The sequence below is a fragment of the Anser brachyrhynchus genome (genome assembly GCF_964034855.1).
Source record: "Anser brachyrhynchus genome assembly, chromosome: Z".
Taxonomy (NCBI): Eukaryota; Metazoa; Chordata; class Aves; order Anseriformes; family Anatidae; genus Anser; species Anser brachyrhynchus.
The window spans coordinates 19,170,723-19,184,561 of record NC_137697.1 but is presented as its reverse complement, the minus strand read 5'-3'; the positions used below and the strand labels follow the sequence as shown (position 1 = coordinate 19,184,561).

General features: G+C 39.0%; 1 protein-coding gene and 1 long non-coding RNA gene across 4 annotated transcripts in view; one reads left to right on the top strand and one right to left on the bottom strand.

Annotated features, from left to right (window-relative positions):
• The first annotated feature begins 532 nt into the window (after nucleotides 1–532).
• Nucleotides 533–13,255, top strand: LOC308185260. The gene is made up of 3 exons (XR_013943228.1): nucleotides 533–1,262; nucleotides 1,342–1,585; nucleotides 11,810–13,255. It is a non-coding gene; the product is annotated as an uncharacterized lncRNA (long non-coding RNA).
• The window catches only part of PIK3R1 (phosphoinositide-3-kinase regulatory subunit 1), a 58,922-nt gene continuing 50,021 nt past the window's right edge, over nucleotides 4,939–13,839 (bottom strand). For all 3 annotated transcript variants that reach the window (XM_080573107.1, XM_080573109.1, XM_080573108.1), the window contains 5 exons: nucleotides 13,084–13,226; nucleotides 12,638–12,814; nucleotides 12,403–12,471; nucleotides 9,973–10,143; nucleotides 4,939–9,503 (listed from right to left, as the gene is read on the bottom strand). In XM_080573107.1, the coding sequence (XP_080429233.1) occupies nucleotides 9,314–9,503; nucleotides 9,973–10,143; nucleotides 12,403–12,471; nucleotides 12,638–12,814; nucleotides 13,084–13,226 (750 nt within the window). In that variant the 3' untranslated portion in view covers nucleotides 4,939–9,313. The remainder of the gene's footprint in view (nucleotides 9,504–9,972; nucleotides 10,144–12,402; nucleotides 12,472–12,637; nucleotides 12,815–13,083; nucleotides 13,227–13,839) is intronic.

Sequence of the window (13,839 nt, the reverse complement as noted above, 5' to 3'; positions counted from 1 at the left end):
ATGGTTCTCTTGTCCAGAAACCTTAAGTGCTTACCATAAACAGGTGCAATGCTGTGAACCCATTCTGAGGGTCTTGTTCAAATGCCCTGAGGACTCCTGGTGCTCATGGGTTGCCTGACAATCCAGGACTTTCTTGTTTACATTGCCTGTTATCAGTAGAACAACAGCAGTTTGCATAACAGCTTCTCCTCTTTCATCTCAAGTCTCCTGAAGCTTCTTTCCCAAATGTTGTTCCTGCCTCAGAACATAATCCCACATGTCACTTCACCTGCTTAAACCCATGGGGCTCTGCAAGGCCATGTCTCCCATTTCACTGGACAGGGACACTCTCTATGCCAGAACTTCCTTGGCAGATCATTTGCTGATGAAAGGTTTGGTTTAACTCAACTGGGGCATGCATGCCTGTAGTGCTACAGCCCAAAAAAATACCACAGAGCCTGCTGTCTTCTCAATTTTTCTATATAGTAGATGAATGGGGAATCCCACCAGCTCTCCTGCCTTGCTGCAGAGCTCAGCATGCCTGGGAAGTAACTTGCCTGAAGTCATTCCTATCTTAGTTTTCTTGTCAAAATATCCCACCCTGTGATCCTGGCTGTGGATCAAATGGAAGGAAAGATCATCAAGTTCCATAAGTTTCCCCTGGATAAGAAAGGAAATGCAAATATGGTGACTAACAAACTGATCTCACTTGGAAAAACCAGCAGCATCTCCATCCATGCCTTTTCAGCTGATCACATGGCTGGCAAGAGATCAAATGATTCTGCAGAAGATAGGTCTCCGGCTTTCAGGCAGACTGGCGGTCAGTTGGGCCTGAGGGTGCCAAGGGCAGGCCTCAGTAAGCCAGGGCTGAGGCAGTGTCAGGGCTTGCTCTGGATCTGGCAGAGAAGCTGGCAGTATCCTGGCATTACTGCTCATCCACCTTCCTCTGTGTGGAACCCAGCATTAAGGAGGACGCTGCCCAGCATGGTTTTGACCCTGTTACCTTCACAATTATTATGAAAGACCCTAATTCTGAAAACCAACTGAACTTCTCATCCCAAATTAATTGTTCCTTATCATTACGCCTAAGAGCAGAAGATACCACAGCTGGTACTGGAAAGATTGAAACTGAGCTGCCTACCAGCAGAGAAGAGATTGAGTTCATCTAACTTTAGCCGCCTCCAAGCTGCATCTCTCACGTCACCCATTTGCCTGGGCTCCCCCTCCAGTCAATGGAGTGACTCCAGAGCATGATTCACCACAGCCTAAGAATAGAGCCTGAGGTAGGTGGGGTGAATCACCCTTGGGAATTGCCTGTCTCTCTCTATGAAGAGAGCTTTGCCAGATGGCTTTGATGACAAGTCTTTCTTTTAGGTGCTTAAAATTAGAGATGAATCCCACCTCAAAATGTTCAACCTCCATGCCTTCCTGATACAGAGAAGAGCCAGAGGGAGAGCTGCAAGTTGCATGAGCATGCAAATTTGCCACTGTTTTTAAGTGGCAGCCTTCAGCCCACAGAAAAATAATCCTGCATGGATTTGAAAGGGAAGGTGAAAAGCATCTGTGCCCCAGCACAGTGCCGTTGGCATCCTGCCCAGAGGACATGGTGAGAGGCACAAGGCTGGTTCCTTCGCATCTGCCTTCTAATATGGTGTGGCTGGCTACAGCTGCTAGACTTGCATTCCTATCATATTTTCATATCATGCTCTCTCAGGTCTTTACTCCCATCCAGCTTCACAATGTACAAGCTGCTAAGAGCTGCTTTACCTGTCTTTTAGGTTGGTAAAGTAATAGGCCAGAGGGCACAATGAAAACCATCATCAGTATGAAGCACTGGACAGGTAAGTGTGGTGTACCACCCTGCCACACAAACCAGCCACACATTTCCCTTCAGACAGGTCACGAAATATGGACTCTGCATGGCTCTTCTACCCAATACCCTGTGGAGAAATCTGCTGAAGTATGTAGGGTGGCTGCCAGATGTAGAAAAGAGGGAAGAAAGATTAATCTAGCTAGCACCTTTCATAGAACATTTGTTTTACACCAAGAACAAGATTAGTGGGGAAGAAAAAAAAAAAAGTAAACTGGGTAAGGAAATAAACATTTATGGAAGAAGAAATGTTCTCAGGAGTGAACTCATTATGTTTCTTCTCAGGCTAGAGTTTTCTAAGGATTTAGGAATATCAGACATATGAAAGTGAAATCATCATCTGAAAACTATATTCATGCCTGGTTTTGTCAATATTGTTTGTTCAAGGACCTGAGGAGAGCAGATTTTAGATCCTTTTGTGTGTTACCTGTTAAATTTTTCTTCTATCAATATTTGCACATGTTTAAATTGGTGGCTTAAACTCCTTTCTTAGTATGCAAGGGTGATTTCTTCGTGCTAGAAAGAATGGAGTGACAAGATATATTCATGTAATAGTGTTCGGGGAGGGAATAGAGCCTGGCACAGCCGTGGATAAAAATGCTGCTTTTTCAAAGAATTATCAGGACGTTTCTGGTCATCTGATTGCTGTTCAGAGGTTAAAGTACTGGTCCCCACAAAGATTATCCAAAGTTTGAATAGCTGCTGATTGATTGATACCTGTTTACCCAAGAAGTCCCTACAGAGCTTCTATTTTTGGCAGTCTGTGTATTTGAGGACATAGGTCCTCAGCGAGACTTGAAAAAGAAAAAGAAAAAGAAAAAGAAAAAGAAAAAGAAAAAGAAAAAGAAAAAGAAAAAGAAAAAGAAAAAGAAAAAGAAAAAGAAAAAGAAAAAGAAAAAGAAAAAGAAAAAGAAAAAGAAAAAGAAAAAGAAAAAGAAAAAGAAAAAGAAAAAGAAAAAGAAAAAGAAAAAGAAAAAGAAAAAGAAAAAGAAAAAGAAAAAGAAAAAGAAAAAGACACACCAGAACCATGTTCTCAGCACAGCTCCCACAGTTAATGCTTTTTTTTTCAAATGCATTAAGGAAAAGCTCTGTGCCTTTTGTACAACCCAGGTCTGACTGGAAAGTGTGTCTGACTCCATGTCCCTGAAGGCAAAGCAGAATGAGTTGTTTTTTGCCTCATTTCCAGCCTGTGGTGTGGGCAGGACCCCACCATTTACAATTTCCTTAGTTTCCACCCTCTAAACAAGGGCCCCTGCATAGGTGCTGGCCTTGCCGCCATGCTGGCTGGGGCCAGTCTCAGCTTTGGATGTACAGAACATGGAGGGGAGGAAGAGGAAGGTGGCTGCCACGTCTCCCAGGTGGAGGCAGAGGTGGGCTCTTTGGGCTTGGTGGGACATGGTGGGCTGTTGTGCTATGTGTTGGGTGTCTCTGAAATGTAATCTTCTCCAGGAACATGCTAATACACCCCATGGCTGTCAGGGTCCCTCAGAGGACTCCTGAAAACCAGAGGGGCCTTCCCTGCAGGAGTGTAAAGGAGGGCCGCCATTCTGGGTAGCCCTCAAGGCATAGCAAGGCCTTGCCAGCCATTTTGTGCCTGGCTCCCCACAGGCAGCAGAGGGGTCCCAGCACTTGTCCTGTGTTCCACCAGTGTGGGGAGGGGGCATTGCCTGTCCCTTCAGTAGGGCTTGTAATAGCCCACAGCAAGAAGTCTAAAATATCCTCTTCCATTTTTACTCAAAGGGGCCCATGAGAAGTTACTCATGCACAGGACTTCACGTGAGTCAAGCAGCTCCATGAGAAAAAGAGGATGAAAAGTATTCCTAAGCCTTTAAAAAAAAATCACCCACGTGTAGCTGCACAGATAGATTCAAGCAGTTTTTCACATTCCTTATGAAAAATGGCCATCAAGCCTCAGGAAGAAAGCAGAGAGAAAAAGTAGGAGTGTATTTGTCTGCAGACAACAAAAATAGAATGACATTTTTGCAAACTATTTTTTTCCAGTCTGCCAAGTGTGATTTCTATACAATGTATGATACAGGCCAGAAAGCCGCTGGTCCGTGGATTTCTGCAGATTATGATCAATCAATCATAATTTCTCTCAGTAGCTGATGATGGAAGATGTGTGATTCATGACCATAACTGTATTTTTAGATGTAGACCTCTCTGGCTACAGGACCTTGTGTTGCTTAGCATATGCTCTGAGAGCAGGAACAAGATAAACGTAGTGTCTATTTAAAAGAATCAGCTTACTAATTGAGAAGAACTGCAATGCATATGTTAATCAGAGATCTAACCCCACTTTCTATCAAGTGAACTAAAAATATTGTAATAGCCTTCAGTCTGTGCTTCTTGTAAGAAACTGTAAGGCCAGTGATGACGTAATTTTTAGTAATTACTTCAAGCCTGTGGTACCTAGGTACCTCAATCTGGGTGTATTATGTGACTACAGTGAGCAACACGTGGGCAGATTTTGGAATGGAAACCTTGTGAACAGGAATCTCTTTCTGCTTTTAGAGGGACCGGCTGGCTTCCTTGGAGGACCTCTCCTGGGGCAAGATACGGATGCGCCTGAAATGTTAAAATACTGCATGCCACCAATGTGTGAAAGAAAACAATGCTCGGAATCAGCCTTGCCCGATCAGCCTCTCCATTCTCCCTCTTCTTCATTGGTACCTTGGTTTTCACTGTCAGGGGTAGTCGTGAAGCTGGTAAATTACCTCTGGCTACAAAGGTTGACAGGCTGGCTTCATGAAAATCAATGATAAAACTAATTCTAATTTCAGATGAAACAGCACTTCATCTGCAGTATAAAACATACTCTTGCAAAAGCAATGCATCTAAGATTAGCAGAACTGTCATTTTGGCACAATTTGGTACAAGACTATTTTGGAGCTAGTCAGCTACTTCATTCAGTTCAATCCATAGGGTGGCTGAGAGTAAGCTGAAATCATTTTCTCCCTAGTTCCCTCTAATAATACAAACACTTGGGTCTCATTTTCGAAGTAGTTCACATATAGAGACAGGAAGCATCAGCAAAGGATTCTGGTAAATGGACTTCTCAGTCCTCACTGAAGCCTCAGAAACTGAAATGCAGTTTCAAAACAACCTTTATTCTGCTTGAAGACTTATTACAATTTTTAAAGCAACTTAAAAACAAGACACAGCTCCATCAACTCTATAGCTTGAACAAAATTTCAAGGAGGCATGTTTTCACTGTTGCCTTGTGAAGGCAATTTACAACCCACTTTACCCTTCACCTCCTCAAAGACCATTTTAAAACAAAGTAATCTTAATGTTTTAAAGACATTTAACAGAACAGAGCTTTATTTTTAAAAACAATAATAATAATAAAAAAAAAATAGCAGCATCTTGGGCAGCTAATGCAGTCTCATTAGGACAAGTGCAATGTAACGTTACCCACTCCTCCAGTCCAGTTTAGTTTTCCACTACAGTAAATACAACATGATTCTACATAAAATGTTGTATTTTGGAACCTTGTCCTATGGGAGGCATTGTGCTTTGTGCTGCCCATTTCTAAAGTGACCCTGAAAAAAATACTATCAGGATTCACTTTCCCAACTTAATACCATGCATAGCAAAAGCACTGTGTGAAAATCGGCAGAAGTTTTCCCCATTAGAAGCATTTGCATGTTTTCCCAAGCATTATTATTTCATTGCCAATTACAAGACAAAGCCATTTCTTTACTACAGAACAGTTGACACCAAATAGAAAATTTTAAGATTTGGTTTTACAGTTTGATAAGATTTTTTTAGATAAATGAACCATACAGACAAGCTTTTTTTAGAAAAAAACAACAACAACACAGAAACTCAGTCTTCTAACTGTATTTGGAAACATGCTGCACCCACAAAGGTCTAGTGCATGTGTGTGTCTTTACACAAAATTAATAATATCACTTACTGAATTCAGCAAAATGATCACGTTTGGTGAAAATGCACCTATACTGAGATCTATTCATACATAAACACAGCAAGTGTGTGCGCATATGCACTGATGCACACATGAATATCCCCAAAACTGGAAATCCCAATTTCAACTTACGGAAATCAGAAGCTCCTAATTTTCCCTGCGGGTGTTGGTTCTCTGTGTTATGCCTCATACTTTACAAAAGCCTTGCAAAAGTGCTGCTGCAGTGCAGCATAACTCAGGGATTTAAAATAAAAAAATTCCCCAAACCAAAAAAAATACCAAAACAATTCCCACCCTTGAATCATATTAGGTGGAAAAAGTATACGTCAATAGAAACACAGAAAAGCATTGCGTTTCTTCAGTTATATCCACATGCTTTTTTTCTGTATATATTAGTCTGAGATCAAATCAAAACTGGAGTGAACAATATGGTACATTAAGGACAAACAACTCTGCAGTGAATAGGGCCTTTGGCAGGATGCAGCTCTGTGCATTAAGGAGGGAGGGAAATGCAGAGGCCACACAATACCCAGGTACCAAAGAAACCCCACTCATGCCCACTTTGGGGGCGTAAGTGATCCTTGTGAATTGCACAGACCCTGTGTAGGCAGAACTTCCCCTAACGAAGCCCTAAAAGCATTTATCCCCATAACATAGTGCTTATTTCTCATTGTTGCTTGTGCAATAAAAGCAAGTGCCAAATTTGCACGCACACTATTTTTTCTCTGCTACAACCACAGATGAAGTGAAGTAGTACAGCACAACAGGAACAAATGATATCCCGTACTGGGCTGGGCATGCTAAGGATATGGCCCACTGACATAGCAGAGGTTTTCTTAATATGAGGAAAATTAGATCCAAATGCCTTAACTACGATGAAATTTCTTGAGAAATACTAAGTGAAACATCCATTCAGATTACATATATTTTGCTTATAGAGAAAAAAATACGATTTTACTCTTAAAGTATTTAACATTCAAAAATTAATATATGTCTGAAGAATACCTTGGATTGCTACAAGTGTTAAATTGTTGTATATTGAGCTAATTTGTAATGTCAAGCCCAGTAGTATGACTGTCATGCTAGAGTAATTGTTGCTTTTCATAGTAAAAACCAGTTATTAGAAAACCAAATTTAAATGGTCCTATTCTGAGAGGCCTGAAAGGAGGGTGGAATGAGGAATGGAAGGGATGAAGGCTAAACTTCTATTTAGAAAATAAAAAAATCAGAATAATTTTGAAAATGATGACTATCCTGAAACATTTTTGTTGGTTGTATCTTGTTTCCTGATATAGATTCTAGAGAGAAAATACATCTATAGGAAAGCAAAGACAACCCACCAAAAAAGCACAAAATCCACATAATTAAAGAAAAAAAAAGCTTTACAATCTCAGAAATGAAGGGATAATGTAAAAATTAAAAGATAATATAAAAACTACTGGAGACTGGCAAATTCCTCATTATTTTCAAAAGCTTAGTAAGTACTGAATGCTTGGAATCAAAATACATGTATCTCTAAAGCAGAGTTGTTATGAGACAGCTCCATGGGACCTACTCTTTTGATCATGTGTAAGTCCGTTAAATAGTAATGGGTTTTCCCTGTGCATCTTTGGGGAAGAATAAATTCATCTTAACTTAGTCAAAACTTGTCCAATATTTATGTGAACTTCATTACTTTATCAATTTGCAATGCACGAATTTCCGCAATGGTCATGGCAAAAAATATATAATAACAATAACCACTGCAAGCCACCCACAGTGAATTGTCCCAGAATTACTAGTAAGTTTGCTTTAGTGGGATTCATGTATTTGTTTCCTTTAAACAAACCATAATTCTGTAAGTCTCTAGTGCCTGAAACTATGAAAATGTTCACTTTAATACTCCCTCAGTCTACAAACTTATGAAAATAAACCCAAAATGTTAACTATGAAAGCCTAATCATTTTTCAGAACAGAGGTTTTCCAGTCTTATTTAGCCCTATGTTGTATCCAATTGTTCTGAGTACAGGTGGGAGATTTCTTTAAAAATACTAGTATGATAAACAAATCCAGGCAACAGTTTAGAGAAACTTCCTTCATATGAAATGAAAATACCTTGACATGCTGACAAAAATTCTGCCACAGTAGGTCAAGATGTCATTTATTTACTGTGAAGTGTGGATTCATTCTGAAATCCAACCTATCTACTCCAGTAGCTAAATTTTCCTGTTTTTCTGCAGTCATTATCAGAGAAGGATACACAATTTTTCATCTTTCAAATACAAAGACAATCATGACAGAAGTTCAAAATGCTTCAAAAGCAAACATAGCAAGGTACCGTACTCTAAAGGTATCTCTGAAACAATATTGTTGGACTCAATGATATTTTGTAATGTTCATATATTTTTATTGAATAAAGCAGCTTTGAAGCTTATCAGGCACTGCCCAACAAAATATTTAGTCAAAAAAAAAAAGGATGAACTTTTTAAACTTTGAGCTAGTAGCTCAATATTCTATACAAAGAAAATTGTAAAATATTTCATAGTTTTAATTCTGAAGCCAACTCTTGCTGGCTTCCTGTACATCAAAAAAAAAAAAAACAACACCAGAAAACGTCAAAAGAATAACAAAAAATAATCATCAAGAAAAGTATTTTCAGGCAAAAGAAAGAAAGAAAAAAGAAGGCAAGTAAAGAAGAAAGAAAAACAAGCTTAACCTGTAGACATGCTCAAGAGAAGACTACAGCCTAAAGAAAATTCAGTATTGCATAGCATGGTCTAAGAATTCAGCTTTCAGCAAACACAAAGGGGAAAAGAGAAGCAGTTTGGTATTGATAGTTTCCATCAATGATAGTTAGTCATCCAATATGTACATTATTAAAGACTGTATGCCATTGAAAGTCCTGTTTTCTTCAGTCTTAAATAAATTCTTAAAACAGGATTTTTAAATGTCTAAGCAAAACACTTCCTGGCACTTCACTATTACAATTCCTCCAAACAACATACTGTAACTGAAGTCCTTTTAAAGTGTCCCTTATAAATGAAAGTGCCATTCTGCTACATATCATTCACCAGAAACCAAAAAATCCACAATGCTGTGTGTCTGGATCCACTGAGTGCAGCAACACCAAATCCAAGCCAGGTTGTGACCAAGAAATTCCAATAACCAAATGACAAAGACCTCTTACACCTTGTGTCTGCAGAATCCAACGTTCTAGCTGGTAAAGCTTCAGAAGTGGTCGTAAACAAGCACCATGGTTAAAGGCCTCTATGTCCCTGCAGGGAGATCAGGTTAGGATTTCTCTCTCTTGTGTTTTTCTTTTCTCAATTTAAAAAAAGCACTTCAGATTAGAAACATACGTTCACAGCTTAATACTGTGATCTTTCCGACTGCAGTTGTGAAGGAAAGCTCTAGTCCCATCTGAAGACAGATAGCTTTGACACTGCAGCTCAAATTCTTGAGTAAGGCTGAAAGGAGCCTGCTCTCTCCAGAGGCCTCAATGTTGTCAAATCTTTTCTTTAGAAAAAAACCAAACACCCAGAGTATTAAGATCTTCATCGCCTCTGCTGTGCATATACTGGGTAGGCTAGTGTGACATTGAGAGAGTCATTGTGCTGCACAAGTGATGTGTGTTGATAATGTAGCACCAGTTCTTTGAGAGAGTTGTACAAGTTATATGGCTCTGCAAATCCATACCCAGTAGGTGTTTTGTTTATCACACAGTGCTTAACTTCTCCATCCACCCTAAAGAAGAAAAAAACAAACAAACAAAACCACAGTTTTTAGTTTGTCAGTAGAGTAAAATTAAGCTAGAAAATAAGGTACTGGCAATAAATATTAAAATGCTAGTCACTACATAGGATTCCTTCTATAGTCTTCTGTGGTGGGAAAATGGTAACAGCCTAGGTTTAACCCAAATTCCCAGGTGTTGTGTGAGCTTAAGGATGCAGGAGTTAGGCAAGACTTAGTAGCTGTAGATAAATGAGTTACTCCATGCTCTACTTTCCCTTGTTTTCAATGAGCCTCATCGGCGGGGGCAGCACAGGTTTGAGCTGTGTAGAAAATGGAGCGGCAATAAGAATGGCCTCAGTACTTGTTGTCTGCTTCTAAGCAGAAAGATCCAATGGGATCCACACACGTGCAAGTGTGCATGTGCCGCTTGCTCAAGGTGGGTGCCTCAAATGTTTACATCGTTCACATCTAGGGTACATACACAACTGAGCAGGCATAGCAGCCTTGCTTGCTGCTCTCTCGAACCAGGAATGTTCCATCTCGCTTTCCCCGCAGCAGATTTTCAGCTTGGCTTCTGTTGATATTTCCCACATTCCATGTTCTCTCGTCATGGTGGGGCAAGTCTTCATCATCATCTACCATAGAGTATTGGCTGTCAAAATAAGACAAAAGATGTTTGTAAAACATGTTGCAGAGCAAAAACCATGAGTATGCTAGTCCTCCTTTCATATCACTTGGAAAAATTTGGTTAGTAGATTGTCTCCCTGGTAGAACTACGGGTGTAAACCATGTAATACTACAACATTTCACCTGCTGAACTGAAATAAAAGTTCTGGTCCCTGTTTCTTTTAAAAATACTCATGTAGATGTGAAGATGGACATAAAAGGATGCTGTTTTATCTATCAGAATCTGCTGTGAGCATTTCAGCACTTCTACCATTGCTCCCTGTTTTGGTATACAGCAAGCCCACCAAAATCAATATATTTTGAGACAGCTTTATTTCTAAAGATCAGAACACTTGGTCAGCAGTGAAAAATCATGCAATGTATTGATTACATCTGCTGCTTGGGAGAGCTATGAGCAGTTGTACAGGTAGATAGATAAATTATTCATAGTGGAGATGGCTTTGTGGAAAGGTTGGAATAGTAGTGTTCTCTTTCCTGACGAGATTATGAAAAAAGCATGTAGTATAGGACCTTCTTTACCAAAACAGCCACCAACTACAAAGCTAATTCAGAGTTTCATAGAACCATCTGAGTTAAATGCACTGTGAAAGAAGATGTCTTTGGTTCAGCTATGGGGACACCACTTTGATACTCTACAGTTCCAAAGCTCCCTATTTGCCCAGCAGCCTGCACTGTCAGCTTTGCCTCTGCCTCTCTGCTTACAATCAGTTGTTCTGAAGAGTCTCAAAGTGGTCTACCAAGATCAGCGATTTCACATATTCTAATTTTTCAGGAAAAAAGGGTTCTTTTGTTTCAGATGACCTGCTATCCAGCTCCCTTATCCCATCGTATTTCTTTGCCCTGCAAGAAATTCTAATGCATTCAGTTTTTTGGCTCTATTTTCAGCATCTAGAGAAAGAGATTCCTATTTTTACTGCTGCTTATTATACTCATTTTTTTCTGCTGTACTTTAGAGAAAAAGTCAAATTCTCAAAGTTTAATTTGCCAGCAGAAACCTGAGCACTTAACAGATTGGAGAGTCACAGAGACAGAGAAAAGGAAGATTTTCTTTAAACAGTTTCACTTACTATTTTGATGCTATGTTATAACCACAGCCTGGCATTGCTCTTTCTGTCTAACTGATGAGAGTACCAGCGGAAACAAGTGTCTACATATTCTCCATTGTATCTTCTCTGAGCAGTGCTAAGACTGAGTGAACAACATGGCTTTAAAATGTGTATGCCATTTTTATTCCCTTCTTCTAACAATGCAGCCACAGCAGTTGCACAATTTCCAGAATAACAGCAGGAAATTCAGTAAATGAGGCCAAATTAAAATAGACCACTAATGTGGACAAAACTAGAATGTAAAACCAGAAAACAGTCATTGTCAATCTGCTGCCTTTGCTATATGTTCAGCCAGGCAGTGTAGAAGGCATGCACAGGAGACTACACAAGCAGAAAATGTTGATACAAATATTACTCAGACCACTTGGTTTTTCTACTTGTTCACTCTTCACCGTTTACTATTTTTAACTGTGAATTTAAGGCACTTCGATGCTATTTTGCAGTTTGCTTCTGTTTAAAATTTGGTTTATATTTTCTTTTTGCTGCTTTTTTTTTTCTTTTATTTTCCTTTTTTTTTTTCTCCAGGAATGAAGTGAAACATATTCAGTTAGTTGTCAGACCCCAGCCAGAACCTATACTAAAACTGAATTGCTGAAATGACAGAATACTATCCTGCCGTTTCCCAGAAAGACTGACTAGACCATAAAAATGGAGAAGGACCACTCTTCAGCACAATTTTATCACCTTCAATAGCAATGTGATACACTGATGTGGGCACCACTATACTAGATAGCACCATAGTATCAACATCTGTAATTGGGAAACAGCCTGCCTGTGCCTAAGAGACCTTCTGAACAATTTATGACATGCCTCCAAGATAACAACACCTTATAATCTTCATTTTGTTAGTAAGAATAAAGACACAGGTTAAGTTCCAGTGCTTTGCTATAGTAACCTGATTACACACTTCCTTGAGTGTGTATGGCGGAGTAGGGGGGTGAGAGGGAATCCTTTCTGATACTTGGGTTATGTAGGCTGCCCTGCGTTAACAGTGAACATTGTTACAAGAGACCTAGAAGAGATTCCCTCTGGATGGATCTAGAATTAAATATGCTCAATCTCACTTCTGTGCAAGCTGATAGGAAAAAACAGGAATATTTAAATCTCTTAATACTCACTCTTCTGTATTTTCATTTCCAAGCCATTCATTTAGCTTCTTTTGCCGAACACCTTTCTGAGTCAGCCACCTGGACAATAATACCAAATAAAATTAATTATTAGTTTCAGAAGTTTGATGCCAATAAATAAATATATTTGTATTATATTATTATCATATTATACTGTTATTATATCACATTATTATATATATGTTTATATATATGTATACATTTGTGAATTCATAATGATACTTACATCAAGTACTGGTCTCTTGTCTTCCTCAGCTGTATGAGGTCTGGCTTAATGCTGTTCATACGCTTGTCTATCTCTCTATATTCAGCGGCTTGCTTCTTTAAGTCCTCTTCTAATCTACGCCTGCTGTCCACAATTTCACTTATTCGAGACTTCAGTTTTTCATAGTTGTGCATAATTCTGAATGGAACAATGTGGTATGTTATACTCTGATAACGTCTTATTCATAACTTTATGTCTGCTATTTTCTCATGTAGACTTTTAAGAGAACAGATTATTTCTCTAAATGTAGCTTCATGCTTCACAAGTTCACATCAACCCCATTTGAAGTTTGCTTTGCTTACAACTGAACAACTTTAACCTTGACATCTTGCTTTAATTTTAGGCAGATTTATACTTGGCATTATTTCTTTCTTCAGAATCATACAATTTGAAATACACATACTGACCTTTGTATTTCTTTTTCGTTTCCTTCACGTTTAAATTTTTCAATGTATTCCTTACTGTATCTCTCCTGTGTCTGGCACTGCTCTTCAAATATTTTTATTGTTTCATTAAATGCTTCAATAGCTGTTCTTTTCATTTGAATTTCCTGAAAATAAAATAGTTGTTTAAATTACAGTTGTTATCAAACAGAGCGGATGATTTATTGGCTTGTATCATGGAGACATTTCAGTATATTCTAACAGAATGACTTCAATACCCCATTACCAGAATGCATCCTGTCTGCAGAGCTTTACAAAACAGAGGAAACAGGCCTCTGCAAAAGACAACCATGATGAGGCTTTCCAGGAAAGAAAAACTGCTAGACAAAGAGTTAGCTACAAGCTCTCTTTTGTATAAATAGGTTTTTTATAAATAATTTTTTGAAGATTAGCCTTATGGCAATGCACTTTGCCCTTTGTACCATCTAATGTCCTTAGAAGTATAGTTGGCTCTCTGAAATAAAATTTTAAGTTACTGGGGTGGACTGGTCTCCAGAGGTCATTTAGTCCATCTTCCTGCCCCTGCATGGCTAGTCCAGGGCTAAGTCTTTGAAACAATTAAGTTCAAATTGCCTGCACACCTCCACCTTTCTTCAGTTACTTTCAGGCATATTTTCTGTTTACTTTAAGGAGCAGTCTTGATTCTAGGGGTGTAAAACGGCACAAATTCACCAAAACCTCAAGACTTGGCTAATAATTGGATAAGATGAAAGAAGGACA